At 43.2% G+C, this 27979-nt stretch overlaps 1 protein-coding gene across 1 annotated transcript in view; it reads right to left on the bottom strand.

Moving 5' to 3' along the window:
* PPM1E (protein phosphatase, Mg2+/Mn2+ dependent 1E) overlaps positions 1–27979 on the bottom strand; it is a 70064-nt gene continuing 42085 nt past the window's right edge. The window contains 6 exon segments of the mRNA XM_075439995.1: positions 1–5153; positions 5427–5520; positions 5844–5987; positions 6741–6929; positions 8885–9084; positions 13667–13785. Of these exon segments, the coding sequence (XP_075296110.1) occupies positions 4087–5153; positions 5427–5520; positions 5844–5987; positions 6741–6929; positions 8885–9084; positions 13667–13785 (1813 nt within the window). The 3' untranslated portion in view covers positions 1–4086.

The raw sequence follows: 27979 nt of genomic DNA, 5'->3' as shown, positions 1-27979 counted from the left end.
TGTGGTTTAAATTACTGTTTTATTAAACTTCAGCAGTTTTTCCTGTATAAACAGCATTCATAAATAAAATATGGATGACTAATACATGGTTATAACTAAACTCATATGTGAACTGTAGAACAAGATTGCAAATGGAGAGTCCCAACACTGTTAAATGGTCAGCTTTACTTTATCCACTTCACACCGCACACGCTAGTTTCACGAACAGGAACGTACTGGAGGGCGAACAGCAGTGCCCGGCTCGCCCCGCAGCTACCCGTGCGGGAGCAGGAGTAGGCCAGGCGCTCGCAGCCAGCATCCCCTGCTCGTGGTCCAAGATGTCTGCTGGAGTGAAGGGGAGAAGAAACCGAACACGATGCAATGGCGACATACAACAGTTGTACTAGACCCTAGTAGGTGGGGTTTATTTTTTTCTTTAGCTTTAATGCTGGCAAGTATAGTGCGATCGCCTGCTGAGCGAGGACCGGAAAAGGATACCAGCATTGAAGTCAGAGGTCGTGTGAATGCTTCATTATTACTTATTGCACATGATACAGGGGTAGAAAGTTTTGTTCCTGTTGCGAAGAGGGTATGAGTGAAAGAAAGATTGCCCTAAGTTACAGGCGTGAACAAAGCTGCAGTATCCCCTTGGATGGCTTTGTTTGCGTGACCGGTGCTGAGTGAGTCAGTTGTGCCGAACCAGCCCCTAATTTAGACCAATCTTTCTCATTTGTTTTCCCGCAGAACACTGCCAGGGTCGGGAAGATTTAGTGAGGAGACAGCGGACCTGAACTACAGCAGCCGTGTCTGTAAACACAGAACGCGTTGTGCCTCATGGTGTCTGCCCGCGGGACGGTGCCTTTCTCACTGACGCAGGGTTCCAGAGCCCCGCAGAGTTTCTGTGCCGCGGCACCACTGTAAATGTGGCGTAAGGTAAAGCCTGCTTTGACATTGTCCTTCAGGGTTACGATGCGCTCTAAATCAAATGCTGAATGGTTTTAACTCGCAAGGACAATTGATGGCACTTCTAGGTAAAGAAAAGTTATATACATGCGTTTCCACCCACCTTTAGTGCAAATCGAAATGGGTGAACAGCTCCCTGGTCTGGTGCTATACTGCTCTCTGCAGCGCAGACATTCCTCAGAGTTGCACGTTTAAAAAGTGTACGCAGGAAACTACCAGCGTGGGGACTGAGTGAGTCCCGCCGGTACTCACAGTGAAGAGCTTACGAGCAAGTTTTGAGCGGCTTCAGGCAAAGCATCTGAAGCCCGCTTCTCAAAACCAACACCGTTTCCAAAAAAAACCAAAAATGTTTTCGCTACCTACCTGCTAGTTCTGCAAACATGGTTAACACGTCAACTGAAACTGATGCGGGCTGTGTTAACGCGGAAAAGGGATACTTCAGCTCTTTATTGGAAAGATTCGTTATACAAATTGCACCACCACTAAGATACACAATAAAAATACAAAACACAGGTCACAGACTGGATCTCAGTATGAACGGTTAATAAATACAATTAGATACTTTTATATTAGCCTAATATTCTTACACTGTCACCAGATAGACAACCAAAGTACGAGATACAGAACACTTAGATACTGGTAGAGAGGGATTATTGCTTACGTTCGCAAGCAGCAGATAAGGGCACAGGATTCGGAACTGAAGAGAACTACTTCCTATCACCAGTGGCATTAAGAGAAAACACTGCATGTCACAAAGCACTGCTGTTTTGCCTAGTGTGTAGAATCAAGAGCAGCATATATCAGACCAATAACCACTACTTTTAATATTATAGAACTTTAAAGGACTTACCTTACAAATGGTTCCTATCTACTCTATAAATATGCATTTAGTGAAGAAATGAACACTTGCTATCTACACAATGTTTTTACCTGACCACACTGGAACTACGATGGTAGATTTTTTTTTTCTCCTAGCAAGATAAATGGTATGAGTCGCAGAATTATCGTGTCTGAATCCACACCTAAAAAGCTAGATCCTTCCCCAAACAGCACACGTGCAGTCCGGCGCTCTTCAACTGCTCCTGCAGGCTGGGAAGAAGTTTATCATCCGTGCGGGTTTGCATTCTGGTTTACTCACACGCAGAAGTGCACTTGCACCACCTTTCTCCCCGCAGCACGACAGTCGGCTGCAAGATGGACTTCCAATGCGTCATTATTACTGTGAATAATTTAAAACAAAGGCACCGCAGAGATGCCCCGGAGTTGCATATTTTACCGTTTCTCAAATTTCCTCAGTAAATCTGACTTGGAACATACGCTGCAGCTAAAGAGAACGCTGACAACAGCTAAGGCTTTGGAAGATGACAGATAAGAGCCAATGATCCCGTAAGATTAAAAAAAAGTCTGAAAAAGATCAAAGGAATCTAAAGCCACACTCCAGCTCCTGGTTACTCACAAAGCCTTTCGCTATTCGTCAGATTGCTTTTAAAATAGTGCATCAAAGATAGAAGCAGCGGAAATTGGCAGAATTCGAACCTTGCCATCTCGTGTTGAATAATCTCCTGACTACTGAATATTAAAATACTTTGCAAACTCTAGCTAAATACTAATACTGTTATTAAATCGTTACTGCTAAAATGATATGGATTGTACGATAGACGCCTGCGAAGACTTCTGGCATTCAGACTCCTCCGAATGCCTTGCCGTAGCAAAGGCTCGTGACAGGCTGTGTATGTCGTGAGTGGATGGGAATCGCCTGCTTCCTCACGTCCCCGTTGACCGCTCCCGGCGGGCTTAGCATCGCCTGGAGAGCAGGGAGGAGCTGGCGGGTGCTGGTTGTTTCCCAGTCTGATAAATAACGCTCTGCTCACAAAAACAAGGGCAACGGACGTTCCTCCCCTCCCTTGCTGAAGCCAGGTGTGACCGAAGCAGAGCTCTGGCTTGTCGGTGAATTCCGCCCTCTCCACCAAACCCCACGCTCAGCCCCTGCTCGTCCGCGCCCACTGCACCGCCGCTCGCTTTGGCTGCTCCGGCAGCCCCTCCTGCACGTGCTGGAGAACGCCAGGTTGCCGCAGGAACGCTACGTGCAGACGTGGCACCCTACCGTCCTGCGTGCCGCACCTCTATATGAAGTTACGCCTTTGCCACCTAGAAATCATTACTGAAACCAAACAGCTCATCAGATCGCTCGTTATCTCTAGCACGCAGCGCTCTGCTTCGACGGGGTGAGTGACAGCGGCATTGTACTGAGCGTCTCCACAGACTGGTTTCTTTTAAGACCTGAGATGAAGTTACGGTGGAAAGAGGTTGGCTCAAAGCATTAAGCACAATCACGTTCGATTAAAACTAATTGAGAACAGTTTCCTAAACTGACAAACGAGAAAAATGCCACTAGAAGCACCAGAAAGATACGAAATTCCCTACACTGCACCTCTAGCCATAGGAAATTAGTTTTTAAAAACTACAAAAAACAGTTTTCTTCATATCCCACGTTTTATGTTACATGAAAAAAATAGGTAAATCAGGAGTCTGTACCTCAAGCGGAGTGAGAACAGAGTAGCAGGAGCTTAGTTTGTCCATTCCTAAGTTACCTGGTAAAACCCTGTATGGCTTTTAGTCTTTTACCTGCAAAAGTGGATGTAATTTTCTAATTCATCTTAATGCTCGCCTGAAATAAACAGAAAGCAGAACACAAAAAAAAACCCCACACCTTGACTTCTATGGCAACTTCCCCCCCACTCTTAAAAAATTTGGCAGTTCTAAACCCGAATCTTTCTTTACATATTGCTCCACGGATGTGTATCGGGCACGTTCAGCCTCCCGCGTTGCTAAAGCCCCTTCCCTCCCCGTGTCTGTCCACGCGAGCCAGCCGTTTGGCTTCCACTGGTGAGTGTGACTGGATACGTGTGCCTGCGGGTGGTTGGGTGGCTGCGGCGTTGCTCGGGGTGGCACCACCCGCAAACTTTATTGAGATTGAAACAACTACATTTGTTAATTCCTAGATCTATTTACACACGGTTTGAGCTTTGCAGGGGACTGGAGGACAGTTCGGAAACGCCCACCTTTTTTCGCTTTCCGATGCTGCCAGGTTTATTTTGGGAATGTCTATTTTGGGAGTCTGACGGGGAAACACGAGGGAGACGGTTACATTTTACAGCATTGATGAAGGTATGAATCTGGTATACAACTACTTTGTCTTCGCATCGAAAACGCGCTCTGGCTGTAAGCGCTGGGCCCAGGCAGCCTCCGCCACGGGGAGCGTCCTGCCAACAGCCTCGTGCTGCTGCGGCCCCGCACAGGTGGGGACAGACTCGATCCTACACGGGAAGGCTCTCGAGCCAGGAGCGGCATGGGAAACTTTGGTCTGAGCCTGGCTGCTCGTCGCCTCTTCCCGTTACAGAGCCGGAAGCGAAAGGACACAGCTCGTTTTCCCAAGGATCTGAACAGTTCGTCTTCCAGCCCAAAGACGACGGGGGAGAAACCCTTCACCCTGTAGAGGCTCTGCCCTGTGGCCCCCGAGGCGAGAGGAGCGTTGTACTCCCTGGGATCGCTCTGTCCACAGATCGACGACGCGGCGCGCTCCGGTGATTCCTTCTTTGCTGTTGAGCCGCTGATCACACTCGCACTCTTTGGTATGCCAGGACTAAACGCTTGAATTGGTGGCGGACATTTGGCACTCTGAGGTGTACTAGTTTCTGTTTTTGTCAGGTCTAAATAGCCTTGATCGTCAAACAGGTTGATGCTCGATCCTATGCTTAAGCTAGTTCTGTCGGTGAAGGAATCCACTCGTCCATCGTACCCTAGGTCTGCAGGTGCTGAGCACTGGTGCTGGGGCCACGGCCTTTTGCAGTCGCCATGGTTCTCCTTATCTTCCCCACCGTCTTCTTGCCCACCTTGAAAAGAGTTCTCTGTCCAGTCCGACTCCTCGCTGACGCTGACTGCTGCATTCATATCCCTGAGAAATACCACAATGACAGTAATGTTGTCGCTGGAACCGGCATCCCGAGCAGATGCCACTAATTTATGTGCTACCATGCTGCTGTCGCCATTATTCTCCTTTAGATGGTCAGCCACCACTTTGACTGCCTCATCGGGATTGACTGTGTCGTAGAAGCCATCGCAGGCTAAAATGAGGTAGTCTTCAGAGCCATCTAGTACAGTGGAGGCAGAGTCTGCATCCCCACAGATGTATGGCTTGTGCTCAGCATCCCCTGTGGAAAAACAACACACAGATACACAAGACCGTGGGTTTGCAGCCACAGCATCTGGAAGCCCTTCTATTAACACAGCATGGAGCCGGTGACTCTTACTCCAAGTTAAAGCAATTATTTGGAAATTATTTCCTCAAACGGTAGAGGAAAAAAATAGAGGTTATCGCTCACAGGTCTATCTTCAGCTGTATTTCAGATTTTGATCACTAGAAAATGAAGGTTTTAATTAAAAGGAAAAGCAAGTCTGAAAAAGGAGTTAAAGCCCATTCCTACCAATAGCTCTGGAGACTGACAGGCTCCCATTCACCCTCCAGGCTCCAAACCAGACCACGCAGCCACCGAGTGCCTCGATGCGCTTCTTCTCATCCTAAACAGCAAGAGAACACGAGAGTAGTTTGGACAGAGCGCTTCGTACTGCCATCGCACTCTGAACACTTCAATAAATACTCGGTGTTCTCACAAGCACAGCATGGTGGATGCTGCAGGCCCCACCGGATGAGAAAAAAAGGATCTGTGCACAAATCCATAGCACCTTCCAAAGAAACCAGGATAACGGGAACATACGCTGCTGCTGCTCCCAGAGACACCGGGAAGGCAACACGCTGTGTCCCAGCACCCCATGCAAAGCTGATACCCGTCAGCTTCAGTGGTAAACACTGCCCGGGTGTGTTTAAAACCAGCCAGCCTCACCTCTCGATCTGGTTTGTGGGGTTTCATCAGTTCCACAGCCTGGCCTCTCCTCACGAGCATGACCTGGGAGTCCCCAAGCCAAGCCACATGCAGCATGTTTCCTCGGATGAAAGTCACCACCCCAGTGGTTCCACAGCGCAGACTCTGGATAGGGTGAAAAAAAACGCCCCCAATTTTAAATAAGCAAACAAGAACCATTTCACAGCATCTTCCTGCTTAACTCGAGGACAGAACAGGTTGATATTCCCATACGCAGCCGGAGGAACTGGCAGTGCTTTCCTTACTGCGACGCCTGTTCAGCAACAGCCCCTCAGAGCCACCCTGGCTGAATGTGAGGAATCAGTTCTGCCCCGTGACTTCCCTTGCGCTGGAATCGCGTTGCAGAAGCTGAGTTCTGCTTGTCATCTGCTGTGCTACTCTTCTAGCTGACTGCCTGTGCCTGTTTCCTGTCTGTTGATACAAATGCGTGCACGTTGATGAACTTGGAAGGAGGTTTATTTGTAGGCATCTTGAGTTCCCTGCACCTAACTGAGCCCTTGCATAAGTTCAAGAGGCCAGGAGTCAGTTACCCGCTTATTCTTGCTTTCTGGAGCCAAGAAAAACGTATGTTGTAGAGACGAGGTAAAAAGAACCCACCCCCAGGACCAAACCTAGTTAGTATGCAAACGTAAGAATAGCAGCAGCACCCTCCTAAATGAACTGGATGTGAAGTGGAGGCTGCTGTCTTTATGGCACATGAAGCAGCCCACCCATGGGCACCGGCTCTACGGGCTGTGCAGGGGCAGCTCTGTGCTGGCCCCCGGCCCGTGATCAGGACAGCACTTGGAGCACCCCTGCTAACAAAGACAGAATTGATAGATGAATACTTTCAGAGTCAAGCCCAGGTAACTCAGTCACCTCTCTTGCTGCCTTCTGGACAAACCGCTCATCGGTCACCCGGAAAGCTCGGCACAGTGCCTCTGCCGGGTCCTGCTGAAACATCTCCTGGTGGACCAAGTTCACGTGGAGATGGATGGAGGCATAGATGGCAGCGTCCACTCCCCCGTGACCATCAAACACTGCAAAATAAGCTTGCTCTTCTTGGTCCTGTCAATGGAAACACATGGAGAAAACAACTCAGGAGAAAACAACGCAAAGAGCTAACTGGATTGTCTTAAAACTTTTCAACTTGAGCTTTGTGGTGTCCTCCCTAAATTGCACTCAGAGGCAGAGTCTGCACTGGAAAAACAAACCACAGGGACCATCTTCACTTGCATCAATGGGAAATTTCCGCCTTATTACTGACGAATTCCATCTGCAAACTGCAAGAGATGCCCTGCAAGAATCACCCGTATAGTGCTCTCCATGCTCCTTACGTTCCATTTGTTACAATTCAGTCACTCAACCCAAATAGAAAGTGCCATTCTCATCAAATTGTGCAGGAGTTTTTGTGACTGCAAAAACCACAGAGAGAGAAGAACATCCAATACAGTTTGCGTGAAGTTTGCGTCAGGACTGGAATCCAGCAGGGATAAAATGCCAGTACAGTGAAGATGTGAAGCCAGCCAGCCTCTGCCTTCATTCTTTTTTTTTTTTTTTTTAAATCTACTCCTTATCACCTTAGATACCTGTTTTTTTTAAAAGCTGTATGTAGTTTCTCATCAGATAATTGTGATTACACCCACAAATCAAATACAGCAAAATCACTCTCTTCAAGTCATTTTTCTCAGCTTCCCCTTAGCTGTTCAAGCAGAGACACAACACTGCACCAAGAGACATCAACTCCTGTGCCTGTTCACACACAACGCACCAACCCACTGTCAGTGCCAATTCAACCTTGACAGCCATCTCAAATGACTAGAATATTTGTACATTGTAATTTTTAAGTAATGGGTTCCAGCACAAATTGGAATAAGAAAGCTGAAAATTGACAGGCAAAGGAAACACCTGCTTCTGTTTGCATTAATATCATTTAAAGGCAAGAATGTGGATGGGGCAGAAGATGGTTGTTACAGCGACAGGACGCAATCAAGAATCAATCATGCAGAAATCTGATTCTAAAGGTAAAATTCTTGCCACTTTCTTCTCTTTGCCATTCTTCCATGTCCGGTTTTATATCTGACGGAAGAGCAAGCAGGAGTGTTTGACCTATGGCCACATAAAGAAATGAGTGGAGGGAAGTCTGACCCCTGTTCCACCCAAACTAGTCATGTTGCTTGATCTTTGTGTGAACGGCACCCCATTTTCCTGTAAGTTTTGTGGTTTGAGTTTGTTTTGGGTTTTTTACTTTCTTTCCTAATTCTTGCTTTTGGCTTCTTCCTCCCAAGAGACAGGGTTGAAAAGCAGTACAGACCTGCCCCATAGACAACTGGCATCAGCAATGAACTGTGGGCTGAAAACTTTGCCCTGGCAATCCTCTACACCCAGGCATCTTCAGCCAGAGAGGCTCCTGCCTTCATTTATCACATGGTACCACAACAGATTGGTTGCCACTCACAAAAGTGTCACAGAATTGTAGAATGCTTTGGGTTGGAAGGGACCTTTAGAGGCCATCCAGCCCAACTGCCCTGCAGTGAGCAGGGCCATCTTCAACTAGACCAGGTTGCTCAGAGCGCCATCCAACCTGGCCTTGAATGTTTCCATGCATGGGGCCTTCATGACCTCTCTGGGCAACCTGTGCCAGTGTTTCACCACCTTCATTGTAAAAAACTTCTTCCTCATATCCAGTCTAAATCTACCCTCCAAGTAGGGCTGCTTTCTGCACAATGGCAGCTCAGTCCTTCAGCCACTGCATGAGTGGCTACATCAGGAAGGCCAGAAATCTGTAAAAATTGCTATTTTATTCTATATACCCAATGGAGAAACTGCATGTCATACTGCCGCTATGGCTACAGAATATCAACTGAACTAACCTAAGGCCAGGTTTGCCTCTTGACTGTCAGTCCTCCTCGGGTCCCTCACAGGTATGGCTTTCATTTTCACCACAGAAGACTGCCTAGTTTCCCCAAGAACGGAAACCGTATTTAGCATGTGCATTTGTCTTCCATGTGATCTCTTTTTACCTCAAGGTTGAAGAGCATGTTGAAGTCTGGGATACAGACGTGCTTGTCTTCCATCTTCCTGCGCATATTCTTGATGGCATGGATGGATGTCTCGTAGTAGCGGTGGGGCTTTGGCTGGAGTGGAAAGTCTTTCACCCAGTTGCTGCAGATCTCGTGCAGTTTGCTAAAAACTAAGCGGGCCAGCTTCACTGTCTCAATCTCTGGGGAAGGCAAAAACCACAAATGAAAGGCTAAGAATGTTATTAAGTGAACATTTTTCTCCTGCATACATTACAAAGATGAAACAAAACCACTTTAGCCAAACAGTTGAAATGGATGTCAGCAGGGAAATTCTGGGCTCTGACGTGTAAAAAGAGGAAGCCAAACCCACCATAATCAGCAGTCATCAGTAAGCAGCTCACTGTTTGTTTGTCTTTTTAACTTAAACATTCCCCCGTGCCTTTGCGGAACTCATTTGCAGCACCAGGAAAAAGGAAAAGCAGGTTTCCCTCCGCATTCGATCCCCTGTGCTGCTCTGCACAGGGCGGTGCAGCTGTGCCGCGGCGGCTGGCGTAGGGACCTCATCACGGCGTACAGCATCACACACGACACCCGCAATCCATTACAATGATGGATTCGTTTTAGACCAAACGATCTGTTCCAAACAACACCTCGCTGCAGCACGGAGGCAATACAGTGGCAAATAACCCACAGAAATTAATAGCATTTCTTTAAGATGTTTTGGCAGGAGCGTATGCATTCAGGTACATAACATTATTTCCAGATTCCTGACTAGACAGTGTGTCAAAGAAATCTGCATAAGCAAATGAGAAAACAATAAAGGTCTTAAATTTAAGAGAATGCTGAACTGCCACTCCTGAGAAATAGTAATTTTAACATGTAAGAACTCAGGGACTTGACAATCATTCTGAAGTTCAGGGGAGGAAAACGGGAAGTAAGAATCAGAGCTGAACAAATCAAAATCTCCTTGTCCATGGTCATTCTCCAGAGCTAAACAGTAGCACTCCGTGAGCATCAATCATTCCTGGAGGAGGAATGGCCCAAATACAGGGAGCAGAGGGGAGGGTTACAGCATCTCTCAGTTCACAGAAATTCTGTGAAGAGCCTAAAAGCAGCATTTACTAATTTCTGCACTAGGTGTACACGAGATGGGGGCTATAGCGATCAGGGGGCCAAGACCCTCAGGAGCAAGACACCTTCCCAGTTCTGCTGAGTATGAGTTGGTTCAAGCTTGATTGGCAAGAGCAGCCGATAGGCTGGAAATAAGCTATAAACATACTCAAAAGAAGGAGCCCTAGCTTCTTGATCACACAGCTTTAAAAACAAGCAGTGGAAATCAAATGATTGGGTCATCCCACCACTGCCATAGCAACGGGTACCAAATCCCCCCCAACACTTACACTGCTCTCACCGGTGCCACCAGAAATCTCTTCGCTGGGTAGTGCATTTAAACAGGGAACACGTACAGCCTGACATGTCCAAATTGTATCTTCCAGAAGCGTACCCCACAGGCTTGCTCTGCCATTTTTTTCCCAGCGGGCGCGTACGAAGGGAAACGGCGCACATTTCAATGCCACGTGGCTGTTACACTTCAGAGCATCACTCTGAAGGAGGAATGGAGTAAATCCACCGGCTGTGCTGAGACACTGAACACCCTTCCCAGCAGGGAGGATGCGTAGCGTCATCATCATCAATAATGGCTCTTGGGGTTAAAAGAGGAGAGAGGCCCACAACAGTGAAACCACCCCCTCGCAGCTGTAAATTACTCATCAATTGTTAATGTAGCAGCGCTGAGCCAGAGCTGACTCGGCTGTCACTGTGGTTGTGTCATGGAGAATTTCATTTCCCTCCTGCTGCTCCAAAATCCCCAGCGCTGGAAGCGGCGCTTAATTGTACCACAGCTAGTGGGAAATCCAGCGCGGGCATTATTGCTCCCAAAGACAACTGACTTCTTTTAGGGCAAAATCAGGCTAGAAAGAATACCAGTAATCAGATTCTGCTTTTTAGTACCTAAATTTTAAGACCTTTCCTGAAAATGTGGACAGTGTGACAACAGGGATCAGTACCCAGGTTTGCAGACACATCATCAAGCCAATGACCAAGGTTTTTCTTAATCTAAGACCTCCTGTTTCTGACTAGTCAACGGCCTCTTGTGTCTTGGCTATAGCATCTCATCGGCTAGAACTTGGAAAGACTGGGTAATGGGACTTTGCGACTTGCTTTGTGAAGTCTGCTGGATATTTTAGATACCTCCACCATGTGACACGGTCCTACTACTCAGACTCCTTTGGTGGTTCCTTAACAATGCCGAACCGCCACGTGAGTATCTTCCTCCACAAAAAAAGAAAACTAAATGTTCTTAACCTGGCCTTTTGAAAAGGAAATCAAATGTCTTTCTGTTCTCATGGAAGCTCTCTGGCTCCTCCCCAGTGCAACTGGAAGAGGAGAATCAGTCACAGCCTATGACTTTTGGATTCTGTTCTTGATATCCAAAGACATGGCCACCCCAAATATAACAGGCCCATATTCTTGGACTCCTACATTTGTGGAGTCGAAACAGTTTTCCTTCTTTTAAGATTAGCTTTCTTCTTTCATGAAGTGTCTAATTTCCTTTCCACCAGCACACCAGTAACTGCTTTTACCACTCCTAAGTATGCAAAATGATTTGTCACGTTGCAATTCCCAGAGTGAAATGTGTCACTAAGGAAATTTGGAATAATTTTTTTTCTTCTAGCAAATTCAAACTTGAGGCAAATCAGGTAAATGTCTCCTTATATTATACAGAGTAAAAATCTTTCTGGGTTGATAAGAAAAACCGAGACAGAACTGGATATCAAAACCAGCCAGCTAAATTCAGCTTGGCTTTGCATTCTGCAGCACTCCAAATATCATTAGGATAAACAGTGAACTCAGAGCACAAAACTTCAGGATGCAGAAATCCCATTTTCATCACCTGCTACAGTTCCCTTTGTTTTCTTTCAAAGCATGAAAGTCTCCCTGTATGGTACCAGTTAGGGCATTCATCAGTCGCAGCTCTCTTCTAAGTAACTCACCCAGGCTTCTCAAAAGACTCCTTGTGAGAAAGGTACCTAGAATGGAGTTACTGACCTTTGCAATGAAATCTCCTTCAGTCCTGCATCAATCCCGCTAGTTTCGATATGGTTTTGTTAGCCAAACCTTGCAGCACTTGAACTAATGCTCTGTTTCAAAAATTATCATTTGTAGTCTATTATTTGAAATTGCAGTATTTGTATAAAACCGTTGCTTTACTACAGAAGATGTTCTCTCTCTCTTCCTCTCCCTCTTTATCTTCATATTTTAACACTTTACATTGCATCTCTAAAGGTGTATTTTATTTCCAAGTACCTTCATTATGCCAATTCACCTCAGCATGCTGCATCTGGAGTCCTATTTTTAGTGCCTGCTGTAGCCTGTACGCATATCAATCTATGGTTGCATCTGTGTATTACAGATGTAGAGATATGTAAATGGCAGTTTCTGTAGGTGTGAGGGTTTTGTGGGTTTGGTGGGTTTTTTTCTTTTTCTTTTTTGTTGAACTTAGATATTCTGTGTGGAGGCTTAGTCAACATTTCCTTGGAGACTGTCAAATATTTATGCAAGTCTCAGAGATCTCAATTTGAAATTAATGAAGGCTGCTCAGCCAGAACAATGACAGATCTATCCCATTTACCTGCTCAGCAGGAGGAGGCAGCAATACCTACAATAAGGGAACTCATAGCATGTTTTTCTTTTTCTCAGGTTTTCAAAGGCCTCTGAGAAATATACCAGAATCTTCCTTTTTGAAGAGCCAGATTTATATCCCCTAATTATCCTCAGAATCATTTACTTATTTTTTAATCAAAAAAGGAGGAAGTGGACAAAGTGGTTTAGTGACTGTATTTTCAAGATCAGATGACAGAATTCCTCTTGATACATGTGGGAAACAGTGTTCTCCACTGTAGTGGGCACCCCAGAAAGTTTTTCAAGGTTATTTAGGTCAGCAGAATCCTGAAATGGTTTAGGGTGCATGGCTTTGAGCTGGATGCAGCAAAAATCTTGTTAGTCAACACAGATAAATGAAGAAAAGGACATTTTCATTTTAAGCATGAAATATCTTTATACTATCCTTTGCTAAAATGATATAAAAAAATTAGAAGGCATAGTAAAAACTATACTGACTGAAATAATTCAGAATTAAATTCTCTCTTCCCATATATATTTGACTTTGCTCTAAGGACGAAGGACACCTGGCACTTGCCAGCAAGCAGCAGGACCACACAGTCTGAAGTGCTTACAAAGAAATTCAGGGCCACCAGACACAGTCTTCTGAAGGTGCAATTAAAAGAAAGGAGTGATTTCCACCTGGTCTTAAGGAGCAAAAATTTGATAAAGTACAAGTACAACCAGAGAAAGGCATTTAAAAATAGAGAAAGAATTCAACAGTTAAAGTTGAAGCTTAGACAAGATTCAAAGATGAGAAACCGTTGACTAAGAAATTAGCCACTCGCTCTACCAGGAGTGGTGGTGAATTCCCTATTAATCTTTTTACAGCAGTATGCGATATTCTTTTACAAGAGATCTAGTCCAACTTCGTTTAGCTAGCTGGTAGAAGCAACTAATTTGAGGAAAATCTAGTACTATTCAAGTGGTCAGACTAGATGGATCACTGAAGCGAATGGTGACTTCAAAAATCTGTGAATTATGTGCAAAGTTTTCCAGGATACAGTGTACAGAGATCCACCCCATGTAAAGTTTTACTTTATCATGTGCAGATATACTTACGTATGATCCCATCTGCGTTGTCCACATGCTTTGGTAAGTAGTGTGCTGAAAGGTCACTCTGAAGGACTTCATCTGAAGTTGCTCTAGCTAAAGCAGCAGCCAAAAATGAAGGGCAATTACTGGAAAAGGAAAAACAAAACACAGTAAGAAACACACAAAAAGATATTTTAATCTGATTTAGCAAGGGAACTTGCAGTCAGGGAAATACATAATGATATATTTCTACAAACAAACAGGAATTTGAACCAGGATTTGTAAAACTTCCGATTCTTCCTTACTAGACAGCACCACAACCCTGCAGCAAGACCTCAAACTCACCATAAGGATTTTAGTAACCCTGTTTCACTCTGATGTTCCCTGTTTCTTAAGTTTTAATGTTCCATTTCTTAACCTCTACTTAAATGCTTTTCAAATCTAGACTTGAACCCCCCTGCAGAGTCTGTCATGCAACCCTTGCTTAGCGCGTTTTTTCTACATGTGCATTATACACTTTTATCTTAAGCCCATTTCGTCCAGTTTCTCCTAAGAATTGGAGTCGGGATTCCAAAGGATAAGAGAAGTTCTTGGATTTCAAAGTGTCCAAAACCTCACCAATGGCCACTGAAGGTTAAGGCAAACCCCGAGGAGGGATGAAGTTGATGTGCATAAGGTTAAAAAGCTCCCTTATGAATGATCTCTATCAAGAGTAAAGTGGCTTTAACGCACTGTAGCTTAATTAAGTCTGGTATCTCCCAAGGTTAATTAATCTATAGCAAACCAAGGCCACTTTAATGTACATTCTCTCATTCAAGAAGAGTTTAATACCTCTTAATTTATGCATGACTTTGCATTTCCCATTGGTCTGCCTTAACTTCTCCAGGTGCCTCTTGCTGACACAGTCTGAAACCTCCAGTTTCCACCGTTGTCCTCAGGGTAGCAGCGTCCTGCGTGAGACACGTCTACCATTGCAGGACCGCGCAGAGATATACAAGCCAATTTCAGTCTCAGAAACCATCCATCAACAACAGAATTCTGCATCAGCTAGTCCCGGGAATGGGCAACAAGCACATATACTTCCTTAACTTATTTCCCAGTAAGTCCGTCCGCATGCTTTTAGCATGGCTGGAGAGGGGACATTAGCCTAGAGGCATCAGTCCAGCCAGATCCAGAGCAGAAAAACTTCTACACAGAAACTGGCCTTGTCAGACTTCGTTCTGGAGCCTGAGAAGCACATGGTGACCGTCACTTGTGTTCACTTTTGGTTCACTGCCCAGGAAAGCCAACTGCCATCTAAACTGATCCACATGCCATAGCTGCAGCAGTGAAATCTGAATTTCAGAAAAAGAATCAGATTCGCTACACTTGGGTGTTTTTGAAGAGTCATTTTACCATAAAGTTTTCCAGATTCTTGATACTAAACGCTGCTACAAACAGTAAGATTATGTAACAGATTCAGAAAACGTACACAAAGCAAGTCCTCCGACCCTCATTATTTACTGTTCAACATATCTGTAAATTATTTGAATGTAAGATTAGCAATAAATAGCTTTGTCCAAGTGATACCTTGCCATGAGACAAGCTCTGACCCTTGAAGTAATGCAGAAAGCCACTCGTACCACGTTCCGGCACCACCAGTAAGCGTATTTCCTAGAATTAGCAGCCGAGTATTCTGCTCACGCAGCACCTCCAAGCCTCAGCCACGTGCGCGCTAATGAAGCACGACTGCTGGAGGAAATCAGCTGTCTCAGGACCGGCTCTTCCCAGCACAACACGGGAACTCTGATCCTATTTACATACAGCAGTGCCCCGTGGTCAGAGTAATCAGCCAGAGGAAAGCGCACCGGGGCCTCCTTTACTTCTGGTGCATGTAGAAGCCGGTTTTCGATCTAGTCTTGTCCGCCTTTTTTTAGCTCACAAAGAGCAGGTTTTTAATTTCTATTATTAGCTCCGATAGTCCAGAGCGGCGATACTGGTTACTGTTCATGTTACTTGTAATTTCCATGTCAAAACAAAAGCAAGAGACTGCCACGCCTGGGATAGAATAATTATGCCAGCGGTTAGCAACACCGTGAGGACACCGTTCTGCAAAAATGCAGCCAAAGATTAACGTTCAGCCTAAATAACGCACAGCGGAAGAATCCATGCTGAAAGCATCCACAAACACAAGCCAGACAGAGCTCACTTCAGGCACGAACATACCAGCCTGCGCTAGCACCTGCAGGGATCTGAGCTTGTTTCCCAGTCCAGGGCTTATTCTCACCAGCTCAGTGCTGAAACTTTGTAGGAAAACCAGGCTTGTTTAGTGTCACTCAAACAACCCCTCAGGATCATCCGCTGATGGGCAAAGAAGGAACCTGGCTAAGAACTGAGGCAGCAACAGTTGCTAAAGTAGACTCAGGACCTAAACAGCAGAGAAAAAAATACCCCCCGGCGCAAGGAACCTCTGCTCTGCCTGGGATGGGAAGGCCACATCTGTGAAGACCCAGGGTCATGGATATTCATATCTGAAATGTTAGATATTACTTTAACCGTAGTGACAGACTACAAAACTGAAAGGTGCGTTTACAGCTGGTCAGAGTATTTCCCCAGTCAGCTCCAAATGCTATTTACGTGTCCCTACAGCCAATGCTAACAGTTTCACACAGGAGCTCTTTATCTAGCCAAAGAGTGCATTTCCATTACAATACTAAACCGACACAAAAAGCCGCTAAAGATGTTATTAGATAAATTAGAGGATTTTAAGTACATCCTTCCTGATTCTTCGGCAGCGTGGGTGTATTTAGAACACCCACAGTTGCATTGCAGCAATCCTGGAATAACTCTGCTAAGGTAATAAATCAAGCCTAAAAGTGGGCCATTTCCATCAATTAAGTTTGAGAAAAACAGTCTGAAGTGGGCTTGACTCAGCCCACGTATTATTACGTTACCAGCTCAACACACAACTCTGCTCCTTTCTGATAGCATTAAAGCGGTGAAGACTTTCCGAGCATTTTCTCTGAGCTATTCCTTTGTGCTCTAAATCTAATATAAGATTTCCTACTAAAAAAAAAGATACGGCAAATTTAAAATTCTTATTGTATGAAAGTTCACCATTGGGGTTTGAGTGACATCAATTTTGAGGGAAAAGGTAGAGAAAATAAATCAGCTGAAGGCTTTCCTTCTATGTCTGGCCACTCTTTGTCCTAATAATAACAGCTGCCTGCCAAAGAATTAATTGCCCTTGACATTTGTTCATCACAAAGCTGCTTATGTAGCCATTACAGGACTGTGCCGTGTAAGCAGGGAAGCGACCAGATGCAGACAGATGACTTCCTCTTCCTGATCAGCACCGCTCAAAATTTACTTCTCTTACTTGGCTCCTGAGAGGACTTTAGTTGAATTACTTCTCTCCCTCAAGGAACAGCAGACTGCACTGGAGTTTTTTTTTCTTCTTTTAAAATGGATTAGATTTTTAAGTCAAACCACTATCAGGACACTTCATTATTGTTACACCAAGACAACTGAAGAACCAGGTCTAGTATCTTTGTTTTTATCACAGAAGCAAACATTCAGGTGAGCACCTACAACATCCCACAGAATAGCGAAGACCCACACTCAAGTGATCAGGATTTGCCACACTGGTAGTCCTCACCTGTCCTCCCATCTCCTGTGTAAAACCAGTACCAGGGATCCATGGGGACATGGGAGGTGCGTTGCGTCCTGCTGCTGCCGTAACTAAGGATTACCTGCTGGGTGATGAAAATAAAGTATTCTGCCGCATTCTAGATGCTCAAATATTATGAGTCATTAAGTTACGACAAATTGGAACTGGGAGGGCACGATCTTGTTTAGCAGAGAGCTGAGAGCTGGAATGCCTACGTCTATTCATAGCCATGCCACTAACTCAGCAGCTGACCTTGGGCGAGCCACTTCACCACTCAGACCTGATTCCTTATCTCCAAACAGGGGATGATAATGTCATTTCCTGGGGGAAATGAGGAGAAGGAGGAAGGCTGTAGAAGGCTTATTTCAGTGTTCATAAAATACTCTGAGATTTCTAGATGAGGGCACAACTGAAGGGAAAAATATCAAGACGACACTAGGAGATATTTTCAATCTATACAAGACTTAGGCAGCTTTTGTACTTTTTTCTCGCTCCGTATTCTCTGTTCTCATATGCTGCCAGAAGTGCCAAGTGGAATACATGGCAAGCAAGAACTCTAGACAGGCAGGTCTAGTCTGATGCAGGCAGCTAACGCACCGTCATAAACAACTTCACAAAGTAAACACATTTTTAGAAAAGCTGATGCATCTCAAAAGGGGAAAACCAGCAAAGAAAGACATCAAGTTCTTAAAACTCGGTAATGCTGGTGCTCCTGGAGCATTAGCACTGCTGATGGGAAAATGGTGCTACGGGCGTCTTGCTGCCCCCGACCAAAATACACGATCGAGGGCCACCAGCACTGAAAATACTGAACTCTGTCATGGTCTGGTGTAACTGATGAGGCATCACTAACCCAAACAAAGCAGGGAAAATGGACCAAAACGTACCAGTGCCTTTCAAAGGCCAAAGTGGTCAGTAAATCACAAAACATACAGTGTTCTTATTACCTCCAGAATCCCCTGACACTGCAGAACAGCAATTGTTTTAGTTAGAATGAAACATGATTTAAATAGAAATGCTATTCAGTCTGCTGAAACACAAAACAAATCCACAGGCAAACAGTATAAAGCATCGTATATAGTTTCACAGAGCAATCCAAGACCAAGACCATGACCTGAAAAGAACAGAGCACAGCACATTCCCATACAGCCTGTAATTTACTGTGTTAGTAAAAGACTTTGTAGGGATGACAAGCTAACTGCACCCTTTCCGAAAGGCATTACACCAGGGATACAGTTTGGCAAACACTCCTGTGTTCATGTGCCCTGTTGCAAGTTCTTGTCAGAAAGCAAGTTTTGAAAGATTCAGTTTAAGAAAAACCTCATTTGTCCCCAGCCTGTATTTACAAAACACTCCAAAGTCTCATGAGACTTCTTCCAGATGGAGCTTCTGATACAGCCTAGAAGCTCTTTGAAGAAGCCCTTAAAGTCTTTATTATTGAAAGTTCCCATGCTGTGAACTGCAGCAGTAACGAGCAGAGAAATTCTTTGGGAAGATCCCTTGGCTGCCTACCCAGCCCTCCCTCCAGCCACCTCCTGTTCCAGTGGCCATCCAGAAGGAGGGGGTACCCGCTGAGGGGCTTCTGTTTGTCTCCTAACCCCGTGAGTCTGACACGACTCAGAGAGGAATGTTCTGTTAAGCAGTCCTTAGACCCCAAAATTATTATGGATGTATCTTTTAAGGATGCCAAGTGAATGCTGTTCCCAGCTCCTGTCTCTGCAGGTTCTCCTCTCCTTGCTCACAAAGCATTGCTCCCTCCTGCAAGCTCACCGCGCTGCTCAGACCTGTGCTGGTCTGCTGCCTTGCACAGCTGGTGAAAGTTTTGATGCTTATTTAAAGCCTGGTCACGGTGGACAAATGGAGTATGATTTTCTCCCAAACACATGGTGAAACTCTGCACTAGATTTTAGCTGCTGCAGTGAGTTACTAAAAATACCAGCACACACACACAGAGAAAAAGAAACAAACAGAAAAAACAATGCGCCTTTTGAAAGACTGCATAACCAAAGCTCCTTGAGAAGTCATTTGAACTGGCAGTGTTGAGACAGTAAAGATGCTTGATAAATCTGTTTGAAGGAGCTGAAAATGTGCTACACACAAGGAAGCTGCTATCTATAGGCTTCACAGAGACAGCTGCCTGGTCACGCTCAAAATGATTCTGTCCTTGTGGTGACAGTTGTAAGCAACAGAAATATAATACACAACCATCACAAAATGACACTCTTTGTGATGTGTTTATCATGCCCATATTCTGTGCAGACAATGCAGTGGAATCTCTTTTCACCAAATATTTAACCTTTTGCATTGTGCTCACTGCCATATTCTAGAGTACGATGAAGTTTATATAGGTATTTTCCTGCAGTTGAGTCTATCATAACTGGACACTAAAAAAAAAAATTAGAGGTGCACTGCTCATCAGAAAACCTGTTCAACAGCTGGATTAAGATGCTTCAACATACCAATCAGACTCTCAGTATTTATCACTGTATTTATTTTGTAATAGCTGTCTCTTACTTGTCAAAGCATTTAGGGAGGCTATGGTCTCAGAAATCTAAAATCGTGAACGAGAATAAAGCTACTTTTGTAGGAATAATGATTTCCCTTTGCAAGTTCTTATTAGGCTTGAAGATTTTGCTGATGGTGAATAATACAAGTTCTCAACTTAGCTGCAATCACTGAAAGTCTATCTCATAAAATAGAATAAAACCTTATATGAAGCTCATATTTGACAGCTATGACTAAGATACGTAAAAATACTTTATAGTCTCAATTTTAAAATAATCACCTTAAAAAAACCACCAAAGAACAACAATTAAAAAAACGCCTGTAGAAATGACCTGTTAACCATCACTTGTTAACCACTACAAGTCAAAGACATTTTGACTTGTTCACAAATAAAGATCTAATCTGAGATCAAAAAAATATTGAATTCTTTCCTCATTTTTTAATGAGACAGTAAGAGTCAACAAAATGCTCTCTCCAGTAAAGTATATGTGAAACAGACATGAATGGAAACCTCCAGGAAATCATGGTTGGTGATCAGATGGGAAACCTCTGCAAAACCACAGAACTCGATTAGTTGGTGCTGATCCCACGAAAGGGCCCAGGTGCTGCACTCCTCTGTCAGGGGGCTTTGGTAGGATGTTATACTTAAGGATGTATAGAAAGTGCTGTGCTGGATGACACATCAAACAAATTAAAAAAAAATCAGGGCAGAGAGCAAAAATAAAATACTGGCATGATGCTGAAAAAATAAATGAAGGGAAAAAATTGCTCCTGAAAGCGTGACTGCGAGAGCATGGTTTATATGTTCTTTTATCCGACTACTCGGGAGACCTGGCTGCAAAGGGATACCCTACCTTGTCTCTCCAGCCGGAGCACTGCAGGCGAGTGCAGCTCAAATTCCCAGCCTCTGAGGTCCAGAGGCAGCTGGCACTGTATTTGTCACTGGATGCCAAATCTCAGAGCAGGCCCCTTTCCAGCTATGCTCGCACACACACTCAGCTCTCAACGTGTTTCAGAACACGTCTAACGCAGGCTGTCTAGCGCGCTACTGTGACCATCTTTCTTGCTGGAAGCTAAAGAAAGGCCAAGTCAGAGGCACGATGCCACCAACAGCTGGACGAGCAAGGCCAGGCACCCTGCAGATGTGCAGCTCTGCCCCATGACTCCCCGCTCCGGCAGCACCAGGTTTCCCCAGAGCCCTCCACGTCCCCATCTGTTCTACAGGACAAGCACTGGGCATGGGCTGGCCCTCCAACGCTGCTGGATGGAGCTGCCAGGGCTCAGCCCTCCCTCCCCTTACCTTGGAGGGGCCATTCTCACCCACTCCACTGACAGTTTTCAGAAAACTGACAGGTATTCAGTTATCTTTCAGACTTCAACCCCTCTTTCGAATGTGATTGAAATTGGCCTGCAAGGTCAAGCTTATCAGTGGGAGGAACCCGACGGGCAGACAGACTGAGCAAGCACAGAAGACGTGTTCCCTTATGAACCGGACTTTTGAAATCAACTTCTTGGAATGATGCTACTAGAATTTCACCCGACAGTACAGGTCATTAAGGGAAACCCCTGACTTTTAGCATACTGTCTTCAACACATGAATTAGACTGAGATCTCTAATCCATTTTCTGCTGTGTAGCAAGTCGCTACTTCCCTTCTCCAGAGAGGTAAGCACACATGACAGTACATAAACCTAACGAAATGTAAGCAAGACAAAACAAAAAGGTCACCTTTGTCTCTTTGATGAGGTACAATATCATGAAGGCTAGTGTATATTTAAAAAATAAATGGTTGCTGACCACAAACCACTTGTAAGCATTTGTGATTTAATGACTGTCACTAAAAAATGATTGACACTGAAGGGGTGAACTGCGAAGAATCCAAAGCACATAAAAACAGCTTCTAAAGAGCCATTCTACTGAATAGATTGTCTGTGTATTATCTTTGAAACCTAATTCTATGATTTCTCTAACTCATTCTCACAATACGGCAGTTCTGAGGTTACTTACATTTCAATCTCTGTAGAGCTGATGCTACCTGCATTAAAGGCTGCTTTTAAAATGACAGAGATTGTCTGCTGTAACATGAACAACCCTTAAAAACCCAAGATGAATCTTCCAGGAGCTGAAAGCCAAATTACTGCAAGAAATTGAATTCCCAGAAGTGACTGTATGACAGTTTTCTTCATTACATCAAAGAATTGAAGCAACAAAGTTTGCTGTTGAAAATCATATTCCAGGACTAGAGTCCTTCACAGACATATATCCATCTGTTATTAAAAGAAAGGTAAACCTAGACTTTGAGGGAATGCAAAGAGAAATCTTTTATTACAGAAGTGGACCAGCCTTAATGACAATACTGAGACGTCCAGGATGTATCTATGTAGCAATCTCCCCCTACCTAAATCAGAAACTTCTCTACCTGAGCAGCAAGATTCTGAGGAACTGGATAGTATTTTATTAAATTTTAATTACTGGTATAAAACACATTTTACAAAATCATAAAAATATTATTATAAAACTTAAAAAATACCAGCAAACCACATATGTGATGGACATTTATTACAAAGACTAGGTCTCTAGGGCTCAGCTATGTAAAAGCAAACACATAGTTAAAAAACCCACTATATTTACCCTCTTATTAATTAATTAAAATAAAGATAATTTATTGGAATTGCCCATACATGTGACTTCCAGGAACTTACGCTGAGAAAAAAGATCCTTCTGGTTTTTGTTGTTATTGTTTTACAGGGATTAGCTCGCATATTTACACGTTGCATTCTCTGTTCCAGCAGAAATGCTTAGCACTGGAGTGACATGCATACCCTGTAACCAGAGTCTTCTGCCTGCCATTCCTAAAACCAGTCACTGCCTACTTAGCACCTCCATGTCCTGAATGGTAACGAAGCCTACATCTATGCAAGATGCATGTTTACCTGTAGAGGTACATTTCTTAACTGGAAATCCAATGTCAACAACAGTTATCTCATAGCGAGTTTCTCTGCTAGGCTGAGGCTTGTTTAAAAACTCTACAGGACATTAAAAATGTCATTGATTTTTCTCTCTGGCTCTCAGTCAATTTGAAAGTCAGCATAATTCAATACCTTTCTACTAGTTCCATTAGCAAAGAAAGGAATCCATGCTTCAGTCCACACTGCCTTATTGGAAAAGGTAATTTAATTTTACATCTGAAAGTGCGCCAACATCAGCATAAAACCATACACAGTATACATAAAATTTAATTTATAAATTCTGTATTTTGTCAAGCCAGAATGAGATGCTGTCCAAAATCAATGACAGTGTCCAAACTTGGTCTGAAGATATTTACATATACTCTTTTTATTTCAGGTATTTTATGTTCTAGTCAGAGTTTTTGATGATTTTTCTCCTGACTATAAAATTTAATGACATACCATCTAGAAAAGTTCATGCTGCAGAAAACCTTGTCACAGCAGGCACGCTTTGCCCCTGAAAGTTCAGGCATATCATTTACTCACCACTGATTCGTCTCCTATTTGTTCCTTGCTGTTAAAATTAAACTTTCATTAATACTTCCCTTAACCTGAAGGGATACACCATACAAATTTGATGTGTCCAGAAATAAAATTTACATAAGAATCACCCAATGCAGAGCATCTATTTTATTTCAGATCAGATTAGCATGCCGAAGTCCTCTGACTACTAGTCAAAAAGAAAAACGTCTTGTGCTGTTATAGTTAATAACTTAATTTCAAAGAAATGAAACAAAATGCTACACAGCAGCACATACTGCTCTCTTCATTTATATCTCTGCTGCAGATCATCACTAAAGCAAACAAGTGTAAAATGACTTCTTTGAAAAAGGGTGAGGACAATGAATCTAGCATGCCCATTCAAATGATCAGCTTTCAGTAACACCACACAGAGCTGGTCCCCAAATAATTGTGCTTGTATTGTAATGTTTGTCTTCATGTAAATGAGAAAAAATAAAAGCTGCAGGCTAGGATTTTCAAATGACATTTGATCACTTCTTTCAACCCATTGAACAAATAGCAAATATAAGGCAAAACACACGCCAGAAGATTTATGACCACTGAGTCAGCAGAGAACGTTCTCTCGCTCCCTTCTCACTCTCGTGAAACGCAGTTCATCATACAAATGGCTTGGGTGTTTATGCCAGATGTAAGATTAGATAATTAGTCATCTGAGTCCTGGATGTCAACTCTTTTGTGATACAAAATTTATTCCAACTGCACCATTTATAATCAGTTGACTTGCAAAAGCATCTGGTGTTATACAGTAATACATCTTATGATGTACGGCCGAATATCTGCCACTCTGTAGTAACATATTCTGTTTCTGCTGTAGCAATACTCTGCCTGATCTTAGCCCTTCCAGCGACTTATTTTTTTTGTCTGCAAAATAAGGATAATGATATTGACCTTTGGAAAGCAATTTTGACACTAATGATGAACAGTACCAAGAAGGGATGGGTATTATTAATTAACCCTAAACCAGGAATGGAACAAGAGAACAGCAATTCACTTGCACTGATCACCAGAAAATACTGCTGCTCTTGTGCCTGCTTTCTCTTGAGCACGGCATGCAAGATAATAAAATTAAAAGCAAATATGATAAGACTATACAGTACCTTTAAAAACAATTTTGTTGATAAGCATATAACTACAAGTAGATTCAAACATTATACAGCAGGACAAATGAAAGATTTTATTGGAAAATTTTTATTTCAAAAGTACTGACATCGATGCACACAGAACAAGACACAAGAGGGGTAAATGGGGTGCTCAGATCAGGGCGTTTGTGCTCTTTTAAAGGAGTAAACCTGTACTTACTCCAGAAAAATCACATCCTAATACCCACTGTCACTTGTCCTTTGCAGAACTGCAAAGAATATTGGCAGGTTTAGGGTTTTAGGTTTTTTCTTTAAAGGATAATCAAAATGTTTTAGCTATTCTGTTTCACATTGAAGTCCCTAATACATTCTGTTCTACTGAGCCACATAGTTATTTCAGTCATTCTTAATAAATAACAGTTGCCAGTAGTAGTTAAGCCAACAGATCTGAATTATTTATAGTGTTGAGGAACAGAACGGCAGATAAAATGCATTAGGGCTTTCAGTTGTTCTTGCCTGAACGACACAATGGCAGCCCTTTAGATACTTTTCCACAGGCTGTAAAATATTCTGCTTCCAATCCTGGTTTGAGAGATTTCCTAAAGAGACAACAGCCAAACCTACTGCTATCCATCTTCAATAATCACATTCATGAAGAGCAGGTAAGAGAGTCTTCCAAATACAGTACATTATTTAAAAAAAAAAAAAAAAGGCACAGACTTTGACTTGATTGAACAGGTCACATTCAAACTGCTATTTAGTATTATTAACCAGAACTTATTTATTGATATGTTATTTAGCATGGCTCTATACCTTCCAGTTAATGATCTACAAGAACCTCATAGTGTTGAACTCAGTGTTTCCTTTCTTCTTTGCCTATAATCCCTTCTTCCTTCAGCTAGAAAAAAAAAGCACAGGTATTATCTTCATTTTACAATCGCAAATCCAACTTCACATTCAAGAATGGAACGTGGAAATCCTAAGTCCTGTCTCTCCTCTATGCCTCTTTTTTAAGAGACCACACCATGAAACACTGAACACATAAAACACAACAGGGACAGAAATTATCTTGACAATACTTGACAAATTATGTTACACACAGTAGTTGAGTTTATGTTCTTTGTGACTTAAAAGATGCATTCGGATATCTGTCTTGACTGACTCATGGGATAACATGCCTCTGCTGAGCTGTGTCTGGGTAGAAATTTGGGGGAACATCTTGCTTTTGCACCTTGTAGCGACATCACAGTGAACTGCACCAGTGTGAAATTCACTATGCACAATTGATTCATAAGGAGAACCATGCCCACAGATGACAACGAAAGATTTACACTCAAATGCTGTGGAGAGAAGAACTGGGGGAGTAGTTGCAGCAACATAAGCTTACACCAGTTTTCCTTTTATAGTTCACCTTCCGCTTTCTATATGGATCTATTTACAACAGGAAACGCTGCAAATTGTAGCATCTCTAAGGAGTAAAAAGAAGAAAAAATGAAAACCTGGAGAGGTAAAAAACCCGAACAAACCTCCTCTTATCAATGGGGGGGGGAGCAGAATCTCACTTTCAGGCCATGTCAGGTCATTAAGGCATCTGGAACTGGCTCCATCACACGTTAAATTGTAGGAGCGAGCCATGGTATCCAAACCGTCAAGCAGGCTCAATGACACGGATCTCTGTGCTTCCCACTCCCCCTTCCTTGGCTTCGCTTCCCCACCTCTCCCAGTTCAGAGGCTTATTTAAAATCTGCACTCCGATTTTACTGAGACAGTTGTATTGAAGATGCCACGTGTCACAGGAGTGACCGTGCTCAAAAGATGAAGAAAATGGCTTTTGCTTTGGGAAAGGCAGGTCCTGAGCCTGCGTAACGTACAGCTTGCCTGCAGTATGCATCTATATATAGCTCTTTTTGCGCACAAAGGCTATATGAACTGATTCTGAACAAGCTGAGGATTTCAAACAAGTCTGCAGTGCTGTAGCCTCTCTCCCATCCTAAAAGGTACAGTGAATTATTTAAAACTCAGAGAACGTGTCCTAAAATTATTTCCAGCAGCATTTAAAAACAAATCTGTGTACACATTCCAATCACAGTTATAAGGTCAGCTGAAAATAAGAGCCATCACCTTTTATAGCTATGACATTACAAAGTAAATCTCGCAAGATTATAGACATTGTTTCTCTACATGAACTTCTCAATACAACAAAAATTCTACCTGCCTATTCACCAAAAATTGAGTCTCTGTTTATGCAAATTAATCAGCCTTTTCTTATATCTTATTTGTTCCATTTTATTTTGTATGAGCAATGTTGGATTAACACAATCAATTCACCCACCTCAGAGGCAATAACGCTGCCCCCAGTCTACTGCAGCTCAAGTAAGAATAACCCAACACCTCTTCTTTCTCCCTCCCCCCCCCAAAGAAGATTGTCATCTTTCCCTGTAAGTTTATTACTAAAGCTGTGATCTCTTCAGAAGACAGACGAGGTCTAAATATAAGAAAGAATGTGTTACATAACACCCAAGAAAGGAGGCAGCACACAAAGACCTGTAGACAACACGAGCCTCAGTAAAATAAAAGTGGAAAGGGGATGAAAACCTGCCTTATTGCGCTGCCTTTGCCCAGTCCCTGGACTTCGGTCCATCTGTGTGTAGTTAAACACACAGCAGAATATAGAATCATGTAATACATGTGTAAAACTTAGGTTTTTATTTCTATGGAAAATAAATGCAAACAAGAAACGTTATCTGAAGTTAATTCAGGATCTGGCAAAAACCTACTCAGATCAGAAGACCTCTTCCTCAAACACAACAGAACTCGTTTGAAGCTCCATGAACCAGGACTGTAAATAATACACTAGTGAGGACTGACTCACCCACGGTGACAAGTAGGCTCAAAGCTTCTTCAGATGGAGCAGTGTCACAGTTATAATCAGCAGTTAAGAGAGTTACTTAGGTGTCACTATCAGGTACAATGGTAATACATATTCAGGGAGTAAGTGATATGCAGACAGAGAGAATATGAAATCAAAACATTAATAAAAAATAAGGAACCTTTGGAGACAAATATTATCTTCTATATCTACAGTGCTTTATATACTCCCAAATTATTTATAATCTAAAAATAAATGATTACTTCTACCAGCACTGACATACAAGCTACCTTGGATGAAAAACAGCAAATTACTTAACATGGATAGAAACATTACACAACTGTTTTAAACAACAGCAAAAAATGGACCATGCTAGAAAGAACAGGGGGAATCTGTACAGAAATTGAAGTTACCCAAGCTAAAATTTAACCAGAATAATGTGAATATCATCTTGATTTTCTGCACCCATGATGGGATTTTCAAGAAGAATGAGACTGGTTAGAATCATCTGTCTACCTTAATGTCTCATTCCCCAATCTACATCCTCCCCCTGCCCTCACCACTCTTTAGCATCATAAAGAGACACTGGCTTCAAGGAAAATACTCAGTATCTGTAACTGAAATACATATACATATACACACACGTGTGTGTGTGTGTGTTAAAATATGAACAATCACCACAGACTCCTTGGTAAAAGGAAGAAGGAAG

This window comes from Opisthocomus hoazin, chromosome 20, assembly GCF_030867145.1.
Source record: "Opisthocomus hoazin isolate bOpiHoa1 chromosome 20, bOpiHoa1.hap1, whole genome shotgun sequence".
Taxonomy (NCBI): domain Eukaryota; kingdom Metazoa; phylum Chordata; class Aves; order Opisthocomiformes; family Opisthocomidae; genus Opisthocomus; species Opisthocomus hoazin.
The sequence above is the reverse complement of the archived record's forward strand: the minus strand, read 5'-3'. Positions and strand labels throughout refer to the sequence as shown.